The following is a 26,952-nucleotide window of genomic DNA, read 5'->3' as shown; positions in this document are numbered from 1 at the left end:
CGCCAAAGCACGCCCCGGCCGCTCTTAAGGAGCTGAAGGCCAGTGCCAGACAGGAAGGAGAGAGAAAGCGCCGCTGCTGCTGACCCTCTGGGACCCAGAAGTAGACAAAACCCGCGCCCAGCCCGGCCCCAGCTAGCTGCGCCATGCAGGGTCCCAGCGTGGCTCTGTGGCTCTTTCTGACTCTGCGCACTGGTGAGACCCCGCCGCCCCGCCCTGGGAGACGGAGCTGGGGCGGGGGTCCTGGGTTCTCCGGCCACAACCCCCACCCCCAGCCACAGGAGGGTCTCGCGGGCTGAAAAGTGTGTCCTGAACCTTGTTTCCCAGGAAAGAGGGGAGACGTAGAAAGGCGCGAAGGACAACAGAGGAGGGTACTAGCACTGACCCGAGCAGACCAGGATATCTGGAGGGCTTCTTGGAGGAAGCGGTATTGAGCTGCGCATTGAAAAAGCGAAGGGTAGCCAAGGAGAGGCACGGGCAGAGGCATGGAGGCGAGAGTCCTGGAATGCGGAGAGGAGGTCCGGAGAGTGAATGCTCTTGATGCCTAGGAAGCCCAGGGAGGGTCTAGGGGCCAGAGAGGCTCTACTTTTTCCGGAGGGAGGTGGGAGAAGACTCTGAGGGACTGGAGGGGAGGAGGCGAGAGATACTGCCCTGGAGACTGCTCCAGAGTGCCCAGCATGGACAGAGGAGGGGGTGCAGGCAGGGTCTTCTCCTTTGGCAGGCCACTCCCAAGGGAGTCAGGATCCCTGACGCTGAGACTTGAGGCGGGACCTCCCGGGAAGCTGCCCGGCTGCCTGCAGGGATAGCGGGGCAGAGGCTAGTGAAAGGAAGGCTTCAAGCCACTGCTCTGACCATCAGTACAGAAAATGGACCTGTCACTCTGGTCCGGGCCAGCAGTTGCTAGATCTACCAGGGTGCAGCTTTGGAGCACTGGAGAGAGGAAAGCAGTTCTACATCCCTGGGGTGGAGCTGGGTGAGGCCAAGAGGGGCAGAAGGGAGACTGGAGGAATCTGTAGTCTTGACCCTTGGAGTAGGGATGGGAAGCACAGACTGCCTTGGGAGGGTCCCTGCCTGGTGGAAATGGACCCAAAGCCTCAGGGCAGGTCTGGCTGGGAGGGTGATTAGTGGAGGAGGCACCCTACTGGGCCCCTAGACTGGGTGCTCTCTGAAACTCTGACCTGATCAGATCCCAGGACCCAAGAGGGCCCCCACCAGAGCAGGGGCCTAAATGGAAGTTAACTGAGGACCCTGTATCCTGACTCTCTACAGAGGTTTACTTCTAGTGCAGAAGGTATTGTCCTCATCTGCTTTCTCAGATAATAAAACAGGCTCAGAGAGGTCAAATAAGTTGCCTGAAGTCACCAGCTGGAGGAAGAGGAACTTGAGGCCAACCTGCTGACTCCCCTCCCTCCCCTTGTCAGGCGCCTGGAGCTTTGCCCACAGAGGGTGGGTCTGCAGTGGATGTAACCACCGATGTCTCCTCAGGGGGCAGCCATGACCATTTCCTGGTCTCATGCCCTAGTTCATGACAGGGGCCAGGAACACTGCTGAGGGAGAGAACCCAGTCCAGCACTCTCTTGCTGGAGGACACAAAGACTCAAGAGGGGCAGGAACCAGCCAGTGCTCCTTCCATCCGCCAGGCTGTGCTCCAGGCCCGGGAGGGGAGGGTGAGGAAAACCCGGCTGCTACACTGGGAGACCCTCCCTGGCCAATGCAAAGGGCCAGATGTCTGCCCCTAGGCAAGTGCAGGGAATGCATGGCCCACACAGGGCTTTACAGGTGAGCCCAGCCCCTTCCCAGGCTGCAACACCTCTTTGTGCCCTAGTACCCCACAGTGGGAGGGCAGGGCTGTGGTGAGGACTGGCTATTTGTGCTGAAGGGTCCCAGAGTGGGCTGGGGCTGCAGGAGCCCGGCCTCACTGTCCCCCACCCAACCCCAGTGCTTGGCGGGATGGAGGTGCGGTGGTGCACCATCTCAGACGCGGAGCAGCAGAAATGCAGTGACATGAGCAAAGCCTTCCAGCAAGCGGGCATCCAGCCCTCTGTCCTGTGCGTCCAGGGCACCTCCGCCGACCACTGTGTCCAGCTCATCACGGTGAGTCCTCTCCCTTCCGTTCTGCCCAGACAAGAGGGCTGTGACTCAGGAGGGAGCACACAACAGCCTCATTCACTGGGAAAGGTTCCCAAGTCCCCCTGCCAGGGCCGGGCGATAGAATCGCCTGAGTTTCCGTGGCAACAAGGGCCAGCCTGTTTCCTGCCGAGGAGGCGCAGGCCAGGCGCTGGGAGGCCCCGGGAGGGCCCTGCTCAGGCACTGGTGGGGAAAGGTGTCTGAGAGGCAGAGTTTCCCCACACAGAGCCCTTCTACATGGGGGACACGACCTGCCCCACTCAGGGGAGCCCGTACAACAGACCACTCAGCGGCCCACAGCAGTTTCGCCCTCCTCCCTGGAGGTTTCTAGAACAGGGCTTGTGTCTTTTCTGGGGCAGTGGTCCTGGGTGGGTGAGTGGGGAGTGGGAGAGATTTCCTGAGTGGTGGGAGGTCTGCTAACTAGCACTGACATTTAAGAGGCAGGAATTTAGTGCAGCACAAGGTGTGGAGGGAAACGCCAGGGAGAGGAACAACGGTCTCCCTTCCAGTTCAACCCGGGATACACCCCCAGAGCAAATCCAGTCAGAGTCCATGTGGCCAGGGGCTTGGATCCACCGTAAGGGTGGAAACCAATTATGTTGAACCATCATTCTATCCATGACCCCATTTGTGCTTTTTAAAACAAAAAGGAATAAACTGAACTGAAGAGAGCATCTGTAGGATTCAACCTGCATCTTAGAAAACCCAGGAAATAGGTTAGCGGTAGAGACAAGGGGTGGAGAAACAAGAAAGCGAGGGACACTCACTTTTCACTAATTTTCATTTTGTGCTTATGTTTAGCTATGTGTGTCTGTTATAGTGCTTAGTCTCTCAGTCATGTCCGATTCTTTGTGACCCCAGGCACTGTAGCCTGCCAGGCTCCTCCGTCCATGAGACTTTCCAGGCAAGAATACTGGAGCAGGTTGCCATGCCCTTCTCTAGGGGATCTTCCCAACCCAGGGATTGAACCCAGGTCTCCCTCATGGCAGGCGGATTCTTTACCATATGAGCCACCAGGGTCCAATAAAATTAAAAATAATATAATTAGAAAAATAAGTGAGCCCTTGGTCCTGATGAGGGGGGACCCCTGGGCCCTGGCGGGGAGGGGCCTGCAAGGCTGAGCCAGGATGGGGCTCCTGGGCCAGATGAAAGGGCCGTGTGCACCCCCAGGGCTATTCAGGCGCAGACTGGTGGGCATCCCCAAGCTCCTGGCTGAGCGGCCCTGGGGCCAGGCTGCACTGACCCACGTGTTCCCAGCAGGCCCAGGAGGCTGATGCCATCACTCTGGATGGAGGAGCCATTTACCAGGCGGGGAAGGAGCACGGCCTGAAGCCTGTGGTGGGCGAGGTGTATGATCAAGGTCAGAGGGCAAGTGGGAAGGGTGGCAGGAGAGAGGAGGTCGCTCAGCGGTGTGTCATTGCTGGTCTTGGCCCGACCCCACACTCCCCGCGCTGGTCAGTGGTCCTGTCCCCAGAGTGTCATGCCCCTGAGGCCTGGGGGTGCCAGAAACACGAAGGGCTGACCTGAGTTTATTCTTCCTCATGAAGGGCCCAGAAGCCCCCTATCACCTATCAGCTCTTACTGAGAGGCTGCCCCATACCTAGTGTAAGGCTGGGCATGATAGCCAGGCGAACAGGGCATCAGTGAGGCCCAGCTGCCTGCATCCCAGTGACCTCTGTGAGATACAGCGGGGAGTGGGGTCGGAAGTGGTGACCAGGAGCTACAGAGCCCAACAGACCATGAAGGAACCCTGGTTCTGCCCTTGCTGTCATCTTCTGTGACCCCGAAGCCCTCCACCTCCTTGACCGTAACATCGGTACAGTGATCCCTGCCCTGTGACGTGGATTCAGTGAGCGGGTCTGTGTGCTCCTGACACATGCGTGCAGTCAGCAACATGGGTCCTGCACGCACACCACACCTGCCTCTGGCTCAGCCTGTCCAGCACCTCTAGTCTCTCCAAGCCCAGCTCAGCTGTCCCCACCAAAGAGCTCCCCTGGGCCCTCCCACCCCTGCAAAGGCCTCTCCTTCCCGTTTCTCAGAGCACTCGCTCACTCCACAAGGTCCTGTCCCCTCTGTCTGTCTTCTTTGTCCTCAGCACAGCGAGTCCCCTGAGGCGGGCCTGGTCCGCATCCTTGGATAGCCCCGGTGCCTGGTACCCAGCACAGGGTCTCACTTGGTCACTTGATAACTGTCAGAGGACACAGGCCACGGTCCAGCCCTGCAAACCAGCCAGCCTTTCCACTCAATGGCCAGGAACAGCCCTGCCTCGTGGGCCCCAGACACAGCTCTTCCTCTTTTAACTAATTCAACACGTTCATTGAGCACCTCTATGCCAGTCATGAGCATAGACCAGTAAACAAGAGAGCCCGTTCCTGCCCTCACAGAGCAGGAGTCACATGGGAAATAAGCACCAAACGCTTCAGTTACAGGTGTGCTGGGTGCTGTGAGCGCAGTAACGGCCATGCAGAAGATAAGGGCGATGGGAGACCTGCTGACAAAGAGCAGCAGGACGGCTTCTCTGGAGATGTGAGCTCTGAGAAAGGCCCAGGGAAGAAAGAGCTTGGTGCATTCAAGGAGCTAGAAAGGAAGGCCATGCTGGGGAGTCAGAGGGTGAGACCAGATGGGGCTACTTAGATTGGCACAGGCCAGGTTCAGGTGTGCAGGAAATTACACCGGCTTGGTTTTCTCGAACTTAACTTCATTCTGATCATGGGCATCTCACTGCCCCGGGCAGTCATGTGCGTGTCTATGTGTGTGTGCTGGGATGCTCCCTGGTCATCGGACCCCATAGAGGAGTCATCCCTGTCTTGTCTGAATAGCCTCTTCCAGGCAACATTTGGTCCAGGGGACTCTTTTGCAAGGCTTAGATCCTTACCTACCCACATGCACCCCATTCATCTGAGAGTCATCAAGTGACCAAGTGAGACCCTGTGCTGGGACTGGGGCTATACAAGGACGCAGACCAGGCCCATCTTAGGCGACTCAGTGTGGCTATTTGGGATAACTCACTTGAGTGATTTGGGACCACATTGCTAGTGTTTCTCTTCCAGTCTTCTTATCCTCCCACCCCCGGCCCAGCACTGAGAAGTCACTTTTTCTAATCTGGGGGAAGCCCCTGCCCTGCTCCTCCCAACCACCCTTATTCCCATAACAGGACACCATTCCGTCAGTTCCTTTAGGTTCTCCTAAGGGCCTATACTTTTGGAAAACAAAAGACTTACAGGCTACTTCTGCTTTTGGAAGACCTTGATGCGTGCAAATGTAGTGCCAGCTTGGCACTTGGCTTGGGAAGGAAAAGGGGGAAATTAATGCATGAACATCTCAGGATAATAGCTACCACCTGAGGCTGGCGGGGGGGGTCTTGTGATGACATGTGCATTGCACCCACTTGCTATCTAGTACTAGAACACCGCACACGCATGTGTGAGCACATCCACACGCACCCTTCTCCCTCCTCCCTCCCGGGCAGGGTCCCAGCCTCTCTTGCAGCTTCTCCCTTGCCACCCTCACTACTCTCCTCTCCCCTCCTTCTAGAGATTGGTACCTCCTATTATGCCGTAGCTGTGGTCAAGAGGGGCTCCCAGGTGACCATCAACACCCTGAAAGGCATGAAGTCCTGCCACACGGGCATCAACCGGACGGTGGGCTGGAACGTGCCTGTGGGCTACCTGGTAGAGAGCGGCCGCCTCTCGGTGATGGGCTGTGATGTGCTCAGAGGTGAGGGCTTGGCCGCCAGAGGCTTCTCCCGAAAGGGTTCTGCATTTCCGCTCACAGGACACCCTCTCCCCAGGCTCACCTTCATGGCACCCTTTAAGGAGCAGCACAGTCCCCCCTCCCCTGGGCCTTCGGGACACCTGGTCAGTGACATCACTCCCTCCTCTCCTGCTGGCCGGCCTGGTGTTGCACCACTTATATTCCTGGCTGGTCGGCTCCTCCAGGCACTGGGCCCTCACCCCGGTTTCCACAGCACAGCCAAGCACAGGGCCCACAAGAGGCCCACAAAGCCCACCCCACGGGAGATGGTGAATCGCCCAGGAGTGCCTCGCACCTGCAGTAGACATGGTTGCTATTTCCATAAATGTGCCATCAGCTTCACAGGGTCAGAAGCTGTATTTTTTCAGGACTCAAACGAGGCTTGTACCCAGGAAGCTCACACGTGGCTAATCAGAGCCCCACGTTGATTCACGGGTGGTGAGAATAGGGTTGTCCTGCAGACGAAATGTGCCCCTGAGAGTTGAGTGAGGGCAGGGGGTCCTGGGGGGCCTGGCCGGGAGCCCAGAGCCCTGGTTCTCATGCTTCAGGCTTCTTTTCCCAGTCAGCCGCTGGCCATTGTGCTGTGTCAATCTGAGGTGTCCTCCGATGCATCACAACTACATTATTATCAAACTTCCTTCTTTTGGACTATAGCACACCTCAGACAGAGTTTCGGGTGTCCCCAAACCCTGTGTCCCTGAGCAGGCTGCCTCCTGGTTTGTCTGCACCGGGGCGAGCACGTCGTCTTTCAAAGCCCAGACTTTTCTGTGGGGCCACTTGAGTGAAAACCTTGGCTCGGCATGGCCTGCCCTCAGAAAGATTACACAATGAACTTCACTCTCCTCCCCTGCAAAATGGGGAGGTTAAGACTTACTACAGTGCTGTGGTTTGGAGGACTGAGATCATGCACACAGTGTCTTTGCAGAACGCACAGGGTCTGCGCTCACTGCTGGGAGCTCTGTTACTATGAGCTCAACCTCGATACCTCCCAGTGCGCTTCTCACAGTGGTGTGCACACACACACACACACGTGCGTGCTACCTCCGCCTGCGTACACTCATACACAGATACTCTGCCCCCACAGTGCCATGCATAAGAACCTGGAAGCCATGTCCTCTCAAATGGTGACCAGGGGTGGGAGGTTTACCAGCCACTTGGCCCATTTATTAAATATCTACTACCCTGTGAGGACGCAGAAAGACCGAGAAAGGAACCCACCTTGGAAGAGCTTGGTTTAGCCAAGCACGATGCAACTGGCCCAGTGTAGTACCGGCATTTGCTCACCCTACATGGCACTAGGGTGAAACTGGGCACAGGATAAATATTTGCCAAGAGGGTGGACTTGGGGCCCAGGTGCTTGAAGAGGCCCCCAAATCCTGCAGATCCTGACCCTCTTCACCAACCAGGCCTCCTTCTGATCGGATCTAGTTCCCCAGGTCTGCTCAGACTTGAGTCTGGAGAGTCCGGCTGGGTCCCCGGGGAGCCCAGCCCTCCTGACTACAGCCTGAGTGGCCCGGGCCCTCCCTGGAGGATGGGGCGGGGGTCTGATGCTGTGCGATTGACCCCCCCTCTATCTTCTCTCACAGCTGTCAGCGACTATTTTGGGGGCAGCTGCGTCCCGGGGGCAGGAGAGACCAGTTACTCAGAGTCCCTCTGTCGCCTCTGCCGGGGTGACACCACTGGGGAAGGAGTGTGTGACAAGAGCCCCCTGGAGAGATACTACGACTACAGCGGGGCCTTCCGGTGAGAGGGGCTGGGGTGGGGCCACAAGCACTGGGGAAAAACACCTCGTCATTGAATGGGCCCCTAGGGGAGTGGTGATGTCAGCTGCATCTCATCAAAGCACCCTTTATATAGTTCATGTGCCTGGTTAGTTTAAAAACCTCAAACCAGAATATGCCAGACAGGATTTACTCATAAAATCAACATGTTTGGTATATTTAGAGAAGTAAGGGCTCAGAGAGAAGAAAATGGCAAAACTGGTCGTTTGCCGCTCCCAGGTCCCCATTCTGGTGTCTGAGACCAGCAGAGAGGATGCTGGACTAGGGCAGTGTGGCTGGGACCCCCAAGGCATGAACTCAGGGCTGGCCTCTCTCTGCTTCTATTCAGGCTGGCCCTTTAAATCAGTGCTCCATGGAGACAAGAGTCTCTTAACTGCTTGTGGGGCCCTCCCATCTGTCAGCATAGGAGGATCCATGCCCGGTGGGGGCTGGCTTGGAAGCCTCCTGGTTCCCTCTCTCCACCCTGGCTACAGTGTTCCACCTGGAACCTGAGAGCTTGCTGGTGCCCCACACCCCAGGGTGGAATAGGGGAAATAAAGTTTGGGGCACAGAGGGAGAAATGATTCTTGGTCCTCCAAGTCAGAAACTCACCCACCCTGCCTTTCCTGGAGACATGCCCCAGTCCAGTCCCGCCTTGTTTGCTGACTGTAGGGACCTGGGCTGCCCCTTTGTCCAGTGGCCCTGACCTGCCTCCTTCACTGGGCAGTGACAGATGGAGGATCCATAAAGTCCTGGGCCCTTCCACACAGGGTTGTTGGTGTGGCGTGAGAAGATCTAGCCCAATCCCCTGCCTCAGGACAGAGTCACGTTCAAAACATCCTGAGCGTTAAGGCTGCTGATCAAGCAGCTGCCCTATGAGCACCTGCTCCTTTCAGGCCCCAAGCTCAGCTGCACAGAATCTACATGGATTATAAAGGATCTCTCTTTAGGGGAGCTGCTTTCTCATCCCTGCTTTAGAGGCAATAGAGGTTAGGAAGTTTCCATAATTTGCCAAAGCCACACAGCCACATAGACTGGGGAACTGGAACCCAGGTTGCATGACTGTGAAACCCATGCCTGCCAAGATGCCACCCAGCACGGCCCAGGCCAGACCTCCCGAGGCGGAGGATGGCAGCTGGACCCCAGCCTGCCTCATTGCTTCCACCTGCGCAGGTGCCTGGCGGAAGGGGCCGGGGACGTGGCCTTTGTGAAGCACAGCACAGTGCTGGAGAACACAGATGGTGAGTAGAAGGGCTGGCCCCAGCGGCGGGTTTCAGGCCCCATAAGCCCCCCTGACGGAAAGAAAGAGCTGGGTCTCACCAGTGGAGCTTAAACTGCTCTGTGCACAAGGGGGCTGGTGAGCAGCTCTTCCCTGCTCTGATACATATCTGGCTGTGGGCTCATTTTCCTTGTTAAGATTGGGTTCTGCTTTTGAAAAACAAGTTTATAAACCTCTGCACTAGCTGTCATCTACTCACCCCTTCCAGCCTTTGCTCCTTCTCCTGAAGAGCTATCCCTTTACCTCTCAGATGAGGACTTACTAAAGATGGGTTGGTGTTATGTGTTGATCCCTTATACCACTGTCATTTAAGAATTTTTAGATTTTGAAATAATTGATCTTAGAAGAATTGCAAGAATAATTCAAAAAACTTCCATTTATTCTTTATCCAGATTCCAGCTCTGAGCATTTGCCACATGTATGTGTGTATGTGTGTGTGTTTCTGAACCATTTTAGAGTATGTTTGCTCACATCACCCCCTTTAATACTTTAGTACTTATCTCCTAAGAACAAGGTGTTGTGGACCTCACCACAGTGCAGTTATCAAATTCAGGAAATGTAGCATGGACATAACATCTAAGTTATAATCCATATTCCAGATTCACTAATTGTCAATTCTGTCCTTTGCCACAATTTTTTCAGGCCAGGACCTGCTCTAGGATCATGCATGGTATTTAGTTGTTAGGTTGCTTTAGTTTTCCTTAACTTCAAATAATTTCTCAATTTTTCTTTGTTTTCAGTGACATTTTTGAAGAGTCAGGTCAGTTATTTTATAGAATGTACTCTAATTTGGATTTGCCTAAGACTCTTTTATTTTTTTTAATTGAAGTATAATTTATGTACAGTAAAATGCACCCTTTTTGAAGTACTGTTCTGAGTTTTGCTAAAAATACACTGTTGTATAACCACCACCACCACAATCAAGATAGTGACTGTGGGGACTTCCCTGGTGACCCAGTGGCTAAGACTGCACTCTTATTGCAGGGGGCACAGGTTCGATCCCTAGTCAGGGAACTAGATCCCACATGCCACAACTGAGAGCTGGCTCAGTGTAAATAAATAAAATAGCATAAGTAAATAAATAAAATATATGTTTAAAAAGATAGTGACTGTGGCAGACCTTTCACCTCAAAGTTCCATCATACCACTTTCTGGTCAGTCCCTCCCAACACCTTCCCTGATGGCTATCAAGCAACCTTTGTCTCTACAGTTTTTCATGTTCCATCATGTCTGATCATTGTCTTCTTTTTAAAAAATCATTGTCTCTTTTGTTATTGTTATTATTTCCCTTTAAATTAGAAGGTACATAATGTAGTCTGACATTCATGGAGGCAAATAGCATGAACCAGATTCAAGAGAAAAATGATCTGAAAAAAAGACATAGGATTGTCCCCAGAAATATGACAGTCCTATAATGAATCAAGCAAACAAGAATTTGGAAGGTGGAGAAAGAATTAGGGATGTTCAGTTCAGTTCAGTCGCTCAGTCATGTCCAACTCTTTGTGACCCCATGAACCGCAGCGTGCCAGTCCTCCCTGTCCATCACCAACTCCCAGAGCCCGCCCAAACCCATGTCCATCAAGTCGGTGATGCCATCCAATCATCTCATCCTCTGTCATCCCCTTCTCCTCCTGCCCTCAATCTTCCCAGCATCAGGGTCTTTTCAAATGAGTCAGCTCTTCGCATCAGGTGGCCAAAGTACTGGAGTTTCAGCATCAGCATCAGTCCTTCCAATGATCACCCAGGACTGATCCTTAGGATGTACTGGTTGGATCTCTTTGCAGTCCAAGGGAATCCCAAGAGTCTTCTCCAACACCACAGTTCAAAAGCATCAATTCTTCTGTGCTCAGCTTTCTTTATAGTCCAACTCTCACATCCATACATGATCACTGGAAAAAACCATAGTCTTGACTAGACGGACCTTTGTTGGCAAAGTAACATCTCTGCTTTTTAATATGCTCTCTAGGTTGGTCATAACTTTCCTTCCAAGGCATAAGTGTCTTTTAATTTCATGGCCGCAATCACCATCTGCAGTGATTTTGGAGCCCAGAAAAATAAAGTCAGCCACTGTTTCCCCATCTATTTGCCATGAAGTGATGGGACCATATGCCATGATCTTAGTTTTCTGAATGTTGAGCTTTAAGCCAACTTTTTCACTCTCCTCTTTCACCTTCATCAAGAAGCTCTTTAGTTCTTCACTTTCTGCTATAAGGGTGGTGTCATCTGCATATCTGAGGTTATTGATATTTCTCCCGGCAATCTTGATTCCAGCTTGTGCTTCTTCCAGCCCAGCGTTTCTCATGATGTACTCTGCATATAAGTTAAATAAGCAGGGTGACAATATACAGCCTTGACGTACTTCATTTCCTATTTGGAACCAGTCTGTTGTTCCATGTCCAGTTCTAACTGTTCCTTCCTGACTTGCATACAGGTTTCTCAAGAGGCTGGTATTCTCATCTCTTTCAGAATTTTCCACAGTTTATTGTGATTCACACAGTCAAAGGCTTTGGCATACTCAATAAAGCAGAAATAGATGTTTTTCTGGAACTCTCTTGCTTTTTCGATGATCCAACAGATGTTGGCAATTTGATCTCTGGTTCCTCTCCCTTATCTAAAACTAGCTTGAACATCTGGAAGTTCACAGTTCATGTATTGCTGAGGCCTGGCATTAGGGATGTATTGGGTTATAATTATTTAAAATTTTGATGATAATCTAAGGAAATCTAAGAAAGTAATTATTTAAAGAGTTGTCTGTAAAGATTGCAACAAGATTGGTAAGAGCAAAAGAGTGGTATTGACATAAATGTGCAAAGTAGTGAAGTAATATGGCTTTAATGGTCCCTAGTGAAGGAAAACAGGAGTGGCAGATTGAAATACCCAAATGATGCATTTGTCTTGGGGGAGGGCCAAGTGATCCCCCAGAATTCTATTACAAAGGTTTTGCAGCAGTTTAAAAATAGAGGAAAGTTGAGGAGTGGGGAGAGAATGACACTGAGTAATTGTTGAGAGTGCTATAAATTATCATGCAGTCATTAAAAATGACCTTTATGGAGTTTTCCAAACTATTACTTTCTTGGTTTTTTGGTTTGTTTTTAAATAGCTTTGGAGTGAATAGAGTGTTCATGATCACACAAATTATCTTTTTCCCTCCTATTATCTAGCAACGGTTTATCCTCCTCATTTTAAAATTTACAAGTCATTAAAATATTGTTATGTAGGGCCATCTGTGGTATATTTTATTGCATGAGTTACAATCCTTAAAATTAGTCTTATTAATATGCCTGTTTGATATTCAGTCTTATAAATGAGTTTTATGGAAAGCTTCCAGTAATGTGGAAAAATATTTTTAAATAAGTGAAAAAAAATAGGATGTAAAATTGCCTACCATGTATAGCTTTAACCATATTTTATTTTTTATTTTTTATTTTTTTATTTTATTTTATTTTTTTTAAATTTTTATTAGTTGGAGGCTAATTACTTTACATCATTACAGTAGTTTTTGTTATACATTGATATGAATTAGCCATGGATTTACATGTATTCCCCATCCCAGTCCCCCCTCCCACCTCCCTCTCCACCCGATCCCTCTGGGTCTTCCCAGTGCACCAGGCCCGAGCACTTGTCTCATGTACCCAACCTGAGCTGGTTATCCGTTTCACCCTAGATATACATGTTTCAATGCTGTTCTCCTGAAACATCCCACCCTCTCCTTCTCCCAGAGTCCACAAGTCTGTTCCATACATCTGAGTCTCTTTTTCTGTTTTGCATATAGGGAGCTTTAACCATATTTTAAATGGTTAGAGGATAGAATAGGAGAAAGAATATGGGGGAAAAATACCAAAATATTAATAGTTGGAGTTGTGGGTGAAGCTTCGAGAATTTGCCCTCTTCTCTTTGGGCCACAGTTCTGGAAAATTCTGTCAGGGTTTGTTTCCACCATTGCCCTTTGCTCAGAACTAAATTTAGTGCCAGATGGCAGTGGTTAACTCCTGATATATTTCTCTCTCATCCTCAGTTTATCTTACTTTCTTATTCTTTTTGTCTTTAACAAGCAGTTCTGTTTATATGTGTTATTTTATTGTCAGACATCTCAAATCCATTTTATTAGAAATTGGCGACAAATCTAAAATGTAAGTAAATAGACACCTCTATAGAGACACCTGATTTTATACAGTGCAGCCACCAAGCTCCTCTTCATTCTGAATTCTGGTTTGTCACCTCCTGGTATGATTCTGGGTTCTCACTTCTTGGTGTGGTTCTGGTTCTCACTTCTTGTAAGGATTGCCTTTCACTGTGTGTCTGCTGTCCATGACACCCTAGGCTCTCCCCAGGTCCCCTCCCAAGGGTCCTCACCAAGCCCCACTCAGGACAGGAGTTGGCTCATGACAGGATTCCCATCTTCCCAGGGAAAACCCTGCCCTCCTGGGGCCAGGCATTGCTGTCAGAGGACTTTGAGCTGCTATGCCGGGATGGCACCCGGGCTGATGTCACCGAATGGAGGCGATGCCACCTGGCTCGGGTACCAGCTCACGCCGTGGTGGTCCGGGCTGACACAGATGGAGGCCTCATCTTCCGGCTGCTCAACGAAGGCCAGGTGAGTTCAGGGCACCCCACACAGCTTCTCGGGGTGGCGGGACCTTCTCATCTTTCACCGGGGTGGGGGTGAATCAGCCAGACCAGGGGCAGGACCCAGAGGCAGAACATACGGGCAAATAAAATGACAAAACCAATAAATGTCAAAGTACACCATTAATTAAATGTGGTGAATAGTGTTTTACTGATACCGCTGCAGAGAAGAGCAGCAAGCTTCTGCCAACAGGCCACACCAGCTTAGTTAGTTTTGTTCATCCCTGCCACTGAGCTCGGCCCACTGCTTGTGCTCAGCACCACTGCACACCTGGGCCTTGAGCCATGTGTTCAGTCAGCTGAGTATGAACAGGCAGAATGCGCTGGGGAGCACAAGGGAAGGAGAAGGAGAGAGATCGTGTGGTCCTCAGAGTGGGTGCCTGGCCTGCAGGCACAGGAAGAAGGAAGTGGGAGCTGAACTAGGAAGAAAGTATTCTCCCCGCAGTACATCATCAGCCCCCACCCCTGCCCCTTGACACACAGCGTCTGTTCAGCCATGAGGGTAGCAGCTTCCACATGTTCAGCTCTGAGGCCTATGGCCAGAAGAACCTACTTTTCAAGGACTCCACCTCCGAGCTGGTGCCCATCGCCACACAGACCTATGAGGCATGGCTGGGCCGTGAATACCTGCATGCCATGAAGGGTCTCCTCTGTGACCCCAACCGTAAGTCTACCTTTCTCTTCTCTCGCTGGCCCCAGCCTGACTATGGGTATGGTCAGGCTTGCTTGAGAGGTGGTCAGAGGACGACACACACCCCAGGAGATGTGTGTGCTTCTTGGCCTCAATGGGAACCTGTTTCTTCCACCTCCCTGCCTCTCATGGTTGGGGAAGAAGCATCTCTGGAGTCAAATGGCAGCACTGTACCCTGGAAACCCTACCTGCTCTGGGGGTTGGGATCCAGAACCCCAGGGTCTCTTTGCCTCTCCACCCAGTATCAAGTCCTGTCTTTCTCCCTCCACTGTGCCTTTCTCCTCCCAGAATGCCTCACTCCTTCCCATTCTCCCATAGTGCCTCACTCCTCCCACAATGCCCCCATCCTCCCACAGTGCCTCACTCCTCCTCCTCACCATGTGGCCATGGCCCTGGTTCTGGCACTGTTTCTCACCTGGACCCTTACAGTAGTCTACCAGTGACTACCATGCCTCTAGCCCCCACCCCCATGTATCTACCACCTACAGCCAGAGAGATGCTGTGTTAGATACATGACAGACCTGATCTGCCTCAAGCCTTCTCACAGCCCCATGAAAGGGATTCCGTCCTCCCCTTTCTGGGTAAGGAAACAGGATCAGATGGAGAAATAACTTACCCTTATAGCTAACCATGGAAAGAAAGGGCCAGAATTTCTCTTGGGTCTGATTCCAGGCTCTTCCTGCTGAGGGCCAGCCCCTGATGCAGGCCAGTGTGACCACATGCTTACACCCACACAGGGCTGCCCCACTACCTGCGCTGGTGTGTGCTGTCCACGCCCGAGATTCAGAAATGTGGAGACATGGCTGTGGCCTTCAGCCGGCAGAGGCTCAAGCCAGAGATCCAGTGTGTGTCAGCCGAGTCCCCCCAGCAGTGCATGGAACAAATCCAGGTGGGAGCTGCATCCAGAGGGCAGAGCGGGCCAGGTGGGCAGGCAATGGCAGTGCCTGGGATGGTCCTTACTGGCCCTCCCTCTGCTTGCCTGGTCTGGAGGATACAGGGCAGCCTGAGGAGAAGAAAGTCTTCTATGACAATGCCACAGAGAAAGAGGAGGAGGAAGTTGCCACAGGAAGTTACCCCTTGGCAGGGGGTGGGGGGGCAGGGAGAAGGGGGCTGTTTCCCTTGGCGACTCCTCTCTGCTGAGCAGGTGGGCCAGGAGCAGAAGGACCATGAGACTGGCCCATCTTGGCACTGATGACCCTGTGACCTTGGGCAAGTCCTTTTCCCTTTCTGAATCTCAGTTTCCCCTTGTGCACATTGGGGGCGGGCATTGGATCATCATTTATTAAACTGCAATGCAGTCAGAAATACATTTTACATCACAATCTAGCACACAAAAAAAGTTTTCTTTCAGAGATAAACCTGTAAAAATATATATCCCCTATAGAGAGGTATGAAACCAAACAGTGCTTACCTTTACTAAGTACAATGTGTGCTAATAGTTTTTTTGTATTTTATCCTAGTCTTATTTTTTTAAGCTTATTATGGCCCATTTAATTGATTAAGCATTCATTTATATGCCTGCCACCTGCTTTTAACAAAGCACTGACCCTGGTCTTGAGACCCATTCAGCTCTGTCCTGCTTTGTTTCTCTGACTGGAGACTGAGGCCAGGAGTGGGAAGCAGTCCCATAGCCCTGCAGTCAGGGCTGAGGTCCTACTGTGGTCACAGGGGTCTCCTCTGCTCCTGGACTGCTTCCCTCCTGTTTTCTAAGATCAGCTAGGGTGGGGCCTGATGGTGAGGAGCTCTTTTCAAGGTGGTCCCCGAGTGCAGGCCAAGTCACATGCCCTGGGGCGTCCACCCTACCCCAGCCAGGCAGCACATCGACTTGAGAAGAGGCAAGCGGACAGGAATGACACGGGGCCGGGATTGTGACACTAACACTATCATAAGCATTCACTTCCCACGTACCCTGCACTGTGCTAAGCCTTCACGTGGGTGACCTCAGTTAATCCTCACGACAACACTTGTGGGGTGGGTATGATTACTACCAGAGGTGGAGAATGAGGCTAGGGGAGGCTGAGGAAGTAACTTGCTCCAGGACACCCAGGTCAAGGGTGGGGGAGCCTCTCTCCCCAGAGGTTGCTTGGAGCCTGATATGGTGCTGAGGGAGGGGAGGCCAGCTGGAATTGAGGAAGGGAGATTCAGGGGTGGGGACTCTTATTTTCCGAGTCGTGGGCAGGCTGTCCTGTGGAGGAGTGGCTGGTTCCAGGGGCCCCAGACCAGGCAGAGCTGCAGCTCTCACCAGGCACAATTCCTCTCTCCATCTGAGCTCACAGAGGGCCACGGGAGGAAAGTACTGGCATTATGGGGGTCCTGAGAACCCCAGCAAAAGGCTCAGAGATCCTCAGTTCTAAGGCTGTCAGAGATGATGTCCAGTATAGCTCTAATGTCCATTTCTTGCCTGACCACAGTGACTTAGGCAAGCAGGGGTCAGCTGGCCTGGGCCCTGGGCTGTAGCTTAGGGCCTGGGTTCCTCCTCAGCATCATGATGGGTAGAAGGTCTAAATGGGAGGGAAGGGGTCCCCCAGAGAGGCCCTCCTAGGCTCAGCATATCAACATCACTGCCTTTATTCTGTCATCATAATTTCACGCCTCAGCCCTGGACCATGGGGGGCACCTTCCTGAGGTCCCAGTGTCCCCTCTCTCCCTGGGCCCCACCTGCTTCCTTGGGGTATGGCTTGATTATCAGTTAATCTCTTTGGAGGGTCTGAGGAGCCCCTGTCCAGAGGCTTCAGAATGGACAAGTGGGGATGGGGCACAGGTGACCAGAGGGCTCTAGAGGTCTCTGAGAGGGGGCGGACCTGGGCTACTCCTGAGGCAGGGCTCTATCCCTCAATCCTGGAGCCTCCTCCCATAGACCCTGAGACTGTCTTCTTTTCAGACCTGGCTTGTTCACCCATTCATGCACACATTTGAGAAGTATGTAATGCACTCATGCTGTGTGCCAGTCCTTGGCCAGGTTCTGGGGATGCAGTGCAATGCCCAGGTTTCTGGGGCTGGCAAGCCATGGGGAGACCCACATGGAGCACGAGAGCAGGTACTGTGCTAGGTTCCACTCAGAACAGGGTCTGGCAACAGGAGACCCTCAGAAAACATTTGCTTCAAGATTGAAAGACACCCGTGAATGGGAATGCTGATGCTGGATGGTTTCAGGTCTCTGGTCCTCCAAGCATCCTTACAAGGAGAGGAAGGGGCAGATGGGGCAGGATAGGGTTCCCAGGGGAAAGGAGCCTGAGGCCAGAGTTCCTGAGAGACCCAGCTTTGGCACCTGTCAGATCCCAACACCCAGAGCTGTCTGGGGACCCACCTCAGCTTGACCACTCTTTCTGTCCCCTCTGCAGGCTGGGCAAATTGACGCAGTGACCCTAAAGGGCGAGGACATTTACACAGCAGGGAAGACATATGGCCTGGTTCCAGCAGCCGGGGAGCACTATGCCCGTGAGTGCAGGTGCCAGGCCACTGGCCTCAGTAGGGAGGTGGTTGATTTTTTTTTTTTATAAAAACTTCTCTAAAAGAGTCTTTCTTCCAGTTGCTGTCTGTCACAGGCAAACCACTCTGGCCCCAGGCACAGTGTACCCACCCAGTCACTGGAAGTCTGGCAGGCTTCGGCGAACTTTCTGTGAAGGGTCAGAGAGTAAACACTTCAGGCTCTGCAGGCCACATACAGACTCTGCTGCATGTCCTTTTTTTAAACAACGCTTTAAAAATATAAAAATTATTTTTAGCTTGCATCCCAGGCTGTACAAAAACAGGCTGAGTAATTTGCCAGGGTCTGAACTAGAAAGCCTCCTTGGCCTCTTCCATCCAGACCATGTGGCTAATGGCAGGTGGCCCGGGACCCACGTTCCTGTCAGCTCATGAGTACCTTTTCAATGGCCGGGGCCCAGGTGCTCTGTCCCTAGGTCTACTGACCTCAGGTCCACTCCATTTGGACATGAGCACTCTCTCATCTTAGGGAAAGTACATCTGCAACCTCAGCTATGCCTCCAGTTTTCTCCCAGGAGGTGAGAAAAATACCACCTGAGTGTAAGGAAAGAAAGAAATTCTTCTGGAATTTCAGCAGTTGGAGCTGCTGAAAAGTGGAGTCCCACAGGCTGCCCCTCAGCAATGAGGGGACACACAGAGTTCTCACTGCCAGATACACTCTCTGAACACCCACCTGGCTCTTGGCCTGGGCGCTCTTGAGCCCAGGAAGCCAGGGTCTGACAGCACTGGGGAGCAGTGTGTGGGGCCAGAGCCACTGCTCTAAGGTCAGAGCAACTGGAGGGAACAAATGGGAGGGAACAGATTGCAGGCTCTGGCCCTGGCTCTTGCTCAGCCGAGGCCACTAAGCACAGATGAAGGGCCTCACTGGTGTCCCTTCCCCCAGCGGAGGACAGGAGTAACTCGTACTTCGTGGTGGCCGTGGTGAAGCGGAACAGCTCCTATGCCTTCACCCTGGATGAGCTGCGGGGCAAGCGCTCCTGCCACCCAGGCTTCGGCAGCCCCGCGGGCTGGGACATCCCTGTGGGCGCCCTCGTGCAGAGGGGCTTCATCCGGCCCAGGGACTGTGACGTCCTCACAGGTACCGCCCCCCACAGAAACACGTGCAAGCTCTTCTTGGGGGTTCACTGAGGTCAGGGCCAGTTCTGAGGGTTGAGGTCCTCTCCCAGCAGGACCCCAGAGAAGGCAGCCCCAGAGAAATTTCCTCTTCCTCCTTGATGTGCCCCTTGCTCTTGGGGAAGGTTGGGGAATATTCTTGGCCACACCCAGGACAATGGTGTCTGGTTCTGTGGAGGGTACCAGGTCCCCTACCTAGTTCCTCAGAGTGGAATATTTCTAGGGGGGTGGGGAGCAGGCCAAGTGCATTGGCTCTAGGCCTGGCTCACACTGTCCTGGCTCATACGCTGTCTAGTCCAGTCACTGGGCATCTGGGGGACCTTGTTGGGAAGTGGCCAGCCATCTGTATAAGTGCTGAAGAAGACACGTTTACCCAGCACCTACCATATGCCATAGGCAGGGCCCTCCCTGGGTGTTAAATCATGCACATTCATGGTGCGAGGAAGGCAGGAGGAAGCTGGCTGCACACACACCTCTGTCCCGGCTGGCACGTTGGAGGAAAATAACACATCTTTTTTCTAACCACCCACACAAGCACATGTAAGGTGTTAGGACTGGCTGCTCCCACTCCCAGACAGCTGGGCAGTTGCTCTGACTGGAACAGAAGAGCTTATGAGGTGGTGAGATCCCTTTCCCTGAGGGAGTTCAAGGGAAGGTGGGTTCTTCTACCAGAGGTTGTCAGTGAGGGTTCTCATATCTAGACAATCTCTGCATTCCCCCATCCCTGTGATCCTCACAGGAGGGGACGTGCCGCTCTGAGCTGGATGGGCAGGAGCAGATGGGTGGCCTTGAGCCATAGCGCCAGGCAAGGGGGGCAGATCTGTGGGGGAGCAATCGCCCTCTCTGCCGTGGCCCCTCAACACAGCCCTCTCCCTCTGCCCCAGCGGTAAGTGAGTTCTTCAGTGCCAGCTGTGTACCTGTGAACAACCCCAAAAACTACCCCTCCTCACTATGTGCACTCTGCGTGGGGGATGAGCAAGGCCGCAACAAGTGTGTGGGCAACAGCCAGGAGAGGTACTACGGCTACAGTGGCGCCTTCAGGTACCTGGTGGGCTGGGGCCAGGTGGCAGGGGGGGGTCCTGGGGCCAGGGGCCAGGATGGGACCTCCTGCCGATACCTGTCTTGACTTCTTGTGTGGCAGGTGCCTGGTTGAGAATGCAGGGGACGTTGCCTTCGTCAAGCACACGACGGTCTTTGACAATACAAATGGTATGTGTCAGCCCTGGGACATGACAGAGCCAGACTGGTAGGCCTCTTCCCCATCTCCAGCAGAATCTAGCACTAGATGTTGCTGGGATTGCTGGCCAAGTGGCAGCAGGGAAAGACTGAGTCTAGAAGGCTCTGCCCCTTGGGGAGCCCAGGAGCCCAAGGGCCAAACAGTAGGAACAGGCCTCAGGCTACACATCCAAGTGCACAGGTCACCTGACAGTCTATTTCTCTGGAAGACAAATCCCCATTCTACCAAAATGGTAGACACTCAGTCAGTTTGGAGAAACCCCTTCCAGGGTGTTTACATGGCACCAAGGTGTGTGGATAGGGTGGCAGGGACCGCTCGCCCCCGGGTCATCAGTTCACATTAGCATCTTGTGTTTGTTCCTGAGGACATCAATGCCACACGTAGGGAAGTTACTTTGCAGCCCCGAGGTGCGTGAGGTAAGGCATGCCCCCCATTCACATCATAAGGTGGTATTTTTCTCTGGAGTCACCTTCCTGGGCTCCACTGGGGAGAAGAGGCCAGGACCTCTGCTCCGGGACTCCAAAGCCCCCACCTGAAGTTCTACTGTGTTGCAGGCCTGTACATCACTCCCCTGCCCTGTTCTGTTCTCCCTCTTTGGAGAATTTGATGCATTTTGAAGACTGGAAACTATTTCCCTTCAACATTTTTTGTTTGCGTTTTCTGTATACCCTGTCTACACCCCAGACTTTGCAACCCCAAACACTGGAAGCTAAGTCTTCTCCACTCTCTCCTAACACATCTCTTCCCAGGAACTCAGAGCAGAAAGGCAGAAGGCCTGAAGGGAGGTGGAGATTGGTGAAGGGAAAGCAAGACATGCAGGGAAAAAATATCAATCAGTATTTCAAAACTCAGATCCCACCATTCCTATGAAAGTCACTAAGGCTGAAAACCAGTTGCCTCAACAGAGCTGGAAGGATTCCAGGCCCTGTTGTCATAATCCCCTCACCTGCCAACCACCCACCAACAGCTCTAGGGGTCATCTCCCAGAAGGAGGGAGTGGTGAGCCCTGCCTGGTCCCAGCCTGTGCCCTCTGTGTCCTGGGCTGGGGGTTCACGGAGGAGACGGGGCCCTTGCGAGGTTCACCTGCGGAGAGGCACCCAGTTCCCAGATCCACTCCACTCAAACTTTTTTATCTCTACTCAAGGACCTACCTGGAGTTCCTCCTGAAGACAGAAAGGCAGTATATACTAAGTGAATATATAAAGGCGCAAAATAACGTGATTCCTGAACGTAGTGTTTGTCAGGAAGCCTTTGGACCAGCCACCTGCATCAGAATTACTGAGTTACTGGTTTAAAATGCAGATTCCTGGGTCCCATTCTAGCCTACCTGATGAGATTCTTTGCGAGAAAGGGCATTTGAAATGGCCTCTTATAGATCAACAACACATGATGTTTTACTCTGTCTGTCTCGAGAACTTCAGCTGTTAGGGGAGAGTCCATCATACCCTCAGGCCTGAGACCTATGACGCACAGATGGAGTTCTTTGCCTGGGAGTGATTAAGAGCCTGTTCCTCCATCTGTAAAATGGGAGTGATTATATAGTTCATTCTACATAGTATATGCTTCTTATTCCCTACAAATAACATTATAAGCCCAGCTGGGTTCTCTCACTCAGGTAATAGAGCAGAGCAGCTGAGGAGGGGTTGGGGAGCAGGCCAGATATCACCACCCCTCCCCAGTCAAGGACTTGGGGTCCCTGAGGAGAGCGGTCTCTCTCTATCCTCTCCCTCCCTCTGCTTCATCCCTTCAGGCCACAGTTCTGAGCCCTGGGCTGCTGAGCTCATGTCGGAGGACTACGAGCTGCTGTGTCCCAATGGGGCCCGGGCCGAGGTGACCCAGTTTGCAGCCTGCAGCCTGGCCCAGATACCATCCCATGCTGTCATGGTCCGGCCGGACACCAACATCTTCGCTGTGTATGGCCTGCTGGACAAGGCCCAGGTGAGCGAGGGCAGGAGCTGCTCCACTGGGCGGTTTGCGGGGCGGGGATGGTGACAGGGGCGAGCCAAGCCCCTCGGTCACCTCAGTCTACCTGGAGCAGATGGCAGGAGAAACTGAGGAAATTCTGTGAATGTCACTTAGTCAAGGCCATCCCTCTAACCACTGTCCCCTCTGTCTCCTGCATCATTAATTTTCCCTTCTCAGCCAGACCAGTCCCACCAACATACAAACCTGCTCTTATTATCTACCACCCTGTAAAAACAAGTGAACCTTCTCTTGGTCTCACATCCCCTTATAACCATAACCCCACTCCCTTTTATAGCACAATTCCTTCACTGAGCTATCTCTAGTCTGGAGTCATCAATTCCTCCTTTCCTGGTCTCTCTTAAGGATGGAGACTACTCCAGACAGGCCCCACCAGTGTGCTGAGACTGCCTTGGTCGAGGTCTCACTGACCCATGCTGCTAAATCCTGTGGCTGTTTCTCAGTCCACGTCTCCCTGACCTCTCAGCAGCACTGGCTGCAGCTCCCTCTTCCAGAAGTTCATCACCCTCCTGAATGCAGTTTCCCCCTTGGCTCCCCAGGCCCCAGGCCCCATGCCTGCCTGGCTCTCCTGCTACCTCTCCAGCCTCTCCTCCATCTCCTTTGCTGGTTCTTCCTCATTTCCCTGGCTGGTAACTACTGGTGTGCCCCCAGGGTTCATCCTAAGCCCTCTTCTTCATCAGCACCTATACCCCTATTGATCTCATCCAGCCCCAGGTCACTAACTACCATCCGTATACTGATGGCTGCTAAGTATACATCCTCAGCCCTGCTTCAGTCTCACCCTTTAATCTCAAACATGCATCTTTGGCAGCTGCCTATTTGACGTTTCCATTTCTAACAGGCATCTTGACTTGAACAAGTCAAAGTTGGACTCTTTTTCCCTCCGTCTTCCCCACTTCAGTGAATAGCAGCCTCAGGCTTCCCATTTCCTCAGGAGTCAGGTCAGACTCCTGTCTTCCTCTCATGCCCTACCTCCAGTCCATCAACAAATCCTATTGGCCACACTTTCAGAACACATCTGAAATTTGAACCCAGGCTGTCTGACAATACTGCCCCAGGTTCCAAACCTTCCCCTCTACACACCCCCAACCTGATATAGACTGAAATTGACCTCATTTCCCTCCGTCCATAAGCACCACAGACTTGCAGAGCCAGCTGACCCTCCAGGCCGGTTCCTAACCTTGGAAGTGATGTTTAATCTCATCTTTCCTATGGAATCCCTCTGTCTCAGGAGTTCTTAACTCTGGGTGTGTGGGCTTCCCCAAGGGTCCCGAAACCCTCCAAAGTGATGTGGGGGAAGAGCCCTGTTTGGATGTGCACTTTTCTGAGGAGAAGGCTGAGAGCTTTCATCAGATCCTCACGAGGATCCACGAGTCCCCCCAAAAGATCAGTAGCCACCTTACTCTTTCTTTCCCCCTTGACCAGTATTTGAAGGCTGAAGTGGCATTTGTCCATGTTCTTCTGGTGTCCTGTATGTAGTCCTCATTTCTCACATTCCTTCTGGCCTTTTTACTGACTGTCTCAGGGCAGGAGCCATAGCACACTCACCCTGAGAACCCTCAACAGGGAAGAAGACATCTCCTCAAGAACTTCTTGTGTGTGAGGAGGGTGGGTTAGTAAAGGATATTCAACTTACCTAGTACTTTCTTAGTACTGATATCAGAATGAATGGATCTCTTATGAAATCATTTTGGTTGGGGATAAAGGATACCTATAAAAAAGAGTGAGGAAGCCTGGTAGAGAAGGATGAGGAATGCTGAGCAGACTTAGCAGACCCCTCAGTAATCTCATCCACATCCTCTCTCATTTCTGAGTCTTTCTTCCTGTGAAGGCTCAGGCTTTAACGTCCAAGAGCTGGTTTAGTGTGATGTTTCTGGATGGCTGTCTTACTGTGGTGACTCTGGTCATCTCGTACTCCACATCAGCTTTGGTGACAGAGGTCAATGAGTCGATGATTTTAAAGCAGAGTCTTAGCACCTGACTTTCCTTGCTCCTTGGTACATAAAGCAGTTAGTAGCAAGTGATACCCAGATGACCATCTGTGAGCCCAAATGCAAAGGAGATCTGCTGTGTGCTTCCAGGACCTCTTTGGAGATGACCACAATAAGAATGGGTTCAAAATGTTCGACTCCTCCAGCTATCATGGCCAAGATCTGCTTTTCAAGGATGCCACCATCCGGGTAGTACCTGTGGGAGAGAAAACGACATATCGTGACTGGCTGGGCCCCGACTACGTGGTGGCTCTGGAAGGGATGCTGTCTCAACAGTGCTCAGGCACAGGTAGGGCAGGCTGGCAGGGTCACACCCCACAGAAGAGTGGGCACAATCCCCGGGCATCCTCCCAATCCTTTCTCCCCAAACCTTGAGTGAACTGAAGTGTGCTCTGTGTCTTTGCAAATGATCAAGATGAAGTGCCCTGACAGGGCCTGAACAGTTATAGCAGAAACACTGGCTGTGGAATCCAGACAGACCTGGATAATGAATATAAATGTTAAAAATAATCATCCAAAGAGGATTCAGGCAACTGCATAAATATACATGTAGTGTAATTTTGAAAGAAATGAATATGTAAAGAAACCAGGGGAAAGAAAAATTGTAATAGGGTAGCAAGAGGGAGCCTAGAGTGAGTTTAGTACACAGAATATGCTCCATCTAGTCCTGCACATAAGTGGCAGTGGGCCACAAGCACAGCTCCTTCAAGGCCCTAACTGTCTGTGTTTAATCCCCCAGCGACCGCGACCTCCAGGGTCTCCCTACTCCTGCTGCTGGTCCCATTGGCCCTCACGGCCAGCCTCCTCCAGCCCTGCCTCTGAAGCATCTCTGGGCCAGCCTTGCCCTCCTTTGGAATGGAAACCTATTCAGAAACCTCTCTAAATCAGGCTGTTCTCCTCAGTAAATCCGGTTAACACTGCTCAGAGAAAAAAAATGTGTGATGGGAAAGGAAGCGTGAAAAACCAGAGCTCCTCAGGGCTGCGATTCCGACACCGAAGTTTCTGTGATTGCTTCAAAGTGGAATAAAGATGAATGTTAAAGCAAAGTGCCCCCAACTGGGCTGAGCGGGTCCCTCCTGCTGGAACCCAGCCTCTGCCTCCCAGGCACCACCTGTCCCTCCGCTACCTGAGGTGGCGCGCTGGCCCGCCTCCAGTCACGCCCCACCCACAGGCTGGCACAGCCGCTTCCCTGCAGGTCTGCAGGCTCCCAACACACGGATCCTCAGCAGCCTCGGGTTTGGAAAAGACCGGTTGCCAAGGAAACGGGCTGAACCCGAGCTTCCCACATGGCCCTCTCTGCTGGAACTCGCCCTGCTGAGCCGCCCAGGGGGGCCTGGTGAGATGACAGGCCTGCCGGCCCCTCCCTGCCGGTTCCCACCTCCTCCTCTGGGGAATGGACACCGCACCCAGCACCTCCCATCAGCCCCCGCTCCGTCTGTCCTCTGGACTCCCTGTTCCAGCCTCCCTCGTGAGGATGCTGTGTGTCTGTCCACTGAGGCAGTACCTGATGAGGCTGGAGCCAGGCCCTCCAAGGAAAGCTTCTGGGCACTCACAGCCCTTTGCCCTTGCCTTCTGTGGCTTGGCATGGCCAGGACCGCCGGACCCCTGATTGTGCTGGGCTGGGGAGGCCAGGGCTGGACCCTAGGGATGAAGTGCTCAAGGGCCCTGGGGCAATGGAAATGCTGCTCAGAGTTTTTACTAGGTGAGGGGCTTAATGCAGGGATGCAGGTCTAAAATCTCGCCTGAATACCTGTCTGTGGTAAGAAGGGCAGGCCTCAGAACAAAGCATGTTCTGTGTGCCCTGCCCTTTGGTGGTTCAGCCGCACCAGGCTCTGTCCTGGGGCTCAGCCCCGTCAGCAGGAATCCCCACTCCTGCGTTTCCTCCTCTGAGGCTCCCTCACAGTTTATCCACTCCTGCCCTGCTGTGATATTCACCACTCTGGAGCTACTCCTGTACCTCTGGCAACAGTGGTTTCCTCCAAATTAAAGGGTTCAGCCTTCGGGGCTGCCCAGTGATCTCCAGGCGCTCAAGTGGGGGGGTGTGCCTCTGAAGAGCTGGGGATGGGGAGATGCCATTCTGTTTGTCAAAGGAGCCTCAGGCCACTGAGGGGAGTCCCGGCTCCTCAGGTGTGAACACAGGGTCTCTTCCTCCCAGCTGTCCTCTGACTGGGCCCGAGGGTCACTCATTTCAGAAGAAGGCTCCATCCTCCCCATCCCCTTCAAATCAGTGGAAAGTGCTGGGAGAGGGTTTCCATTATCGTCATGGTTGTTTGGAGAGCAGGAAAAAGTTCCCCGAACTGCCAGCTCTTACTCTGAAATCTGCTCCCTTAAAAAAAGTGAAAAGAAGAAACAAGAGCAAGCCACCTTCGTCAGCAGACTGGGAGCCGCGTGGGCCTGGAGCTATTTGCATCTCCGTCTGCGGGGGCCTCGGGGATGCTGATGACAGGCTGGGCTCCCAGTGCTTCGCCCCCGCCTGTGGGCGTTGAGATGGATCCCTTCCATCCTCAGCGGAGAAGGAGGCCGCTGGCAGTGTCCTGACCACTGTCACACCGTCCTGAGGAATCCTGAGCCCCACCCCCCTGTGAGGGGCCAGAAGGAGCCGGCCTCAGCTACGAAGTTTATACCCTCTTCTCTGAAGGAGCAAAATCATTCTTCTCTGACTTGATGATTGTTTGATTTCTTTTTCTTTTTTTCCAAATGGAGATTTGTGCAGTGAGGAGTGTATTACCATGTGGCCATCCTGGGCCAATGTGCTGCCCAGGGTGTGACGCTGTACTGTGAGCCCCTCGAGGGTGTGACCTGCCTGAGTGCTGGGTGACTTCTGTCAGGTGACACCAAGAGCCACCGCTTTGTTAGCACTCATGAAAGACATTGGTTTGTTCTTTTAAATAAAGCCAAACAACCCTGCA

The 26,952-nt window shown here is 52.6% G+C and overlaps 1 protein-coding gene across 1 annotated transcript; it reads left to right on the top strand.

The window, feature by feature from the left end:
* MELTF (melanotransferrin) lies at positions 1–26,952 on the top strand. The gene is made up of 16 exons (XM_020887893.2): positions 1–192; positions 1,937–2,091; positions 3,385–3,484; positions 5,659–5,841; positions 7,464–7,620; positions 8,811–8,878; positions 13,323–13,510; positions 14,026–14,206; positions 14,971–15,122; positions 17,575–17,671; positions 18,603–18,797; positions 19,717–19,873; positions 19,974–20,041; positions 21,820–22,007; positions 24,134–24,332; positions 24,783–26,952. Exons 1-16 carry the CDS (start codon positions 144–146, stop codon positions 24,863–24,865), a joined length of 2,220 nt encoding a protein of 739 aa, XP_020743552.2. The 5' UTR covers positions 1–143; the 3' UTR covers positions 24,866–26,952.

Source organism: Odocoileus virginianus, chromosome 4 (genome assembly GCF_023699985.2).
Source record: "Odocoileus virginianus isolate 20LAN1187 ecotype Illinois chromosome 4, Ovbor_1.2, whole genome shotgun sequence".
NCBI classification, from domain to species: Eukaryota; Metazoa; Chordata; class Mammalia; order Artiodactyla; family Cervidae; genus Odocoileus; species Odocoileus virginianus.
Note: the sequence above shows the minus strand (reverse complement) of the source record. Positions and strands in the feature narration are given on the sequence as shown.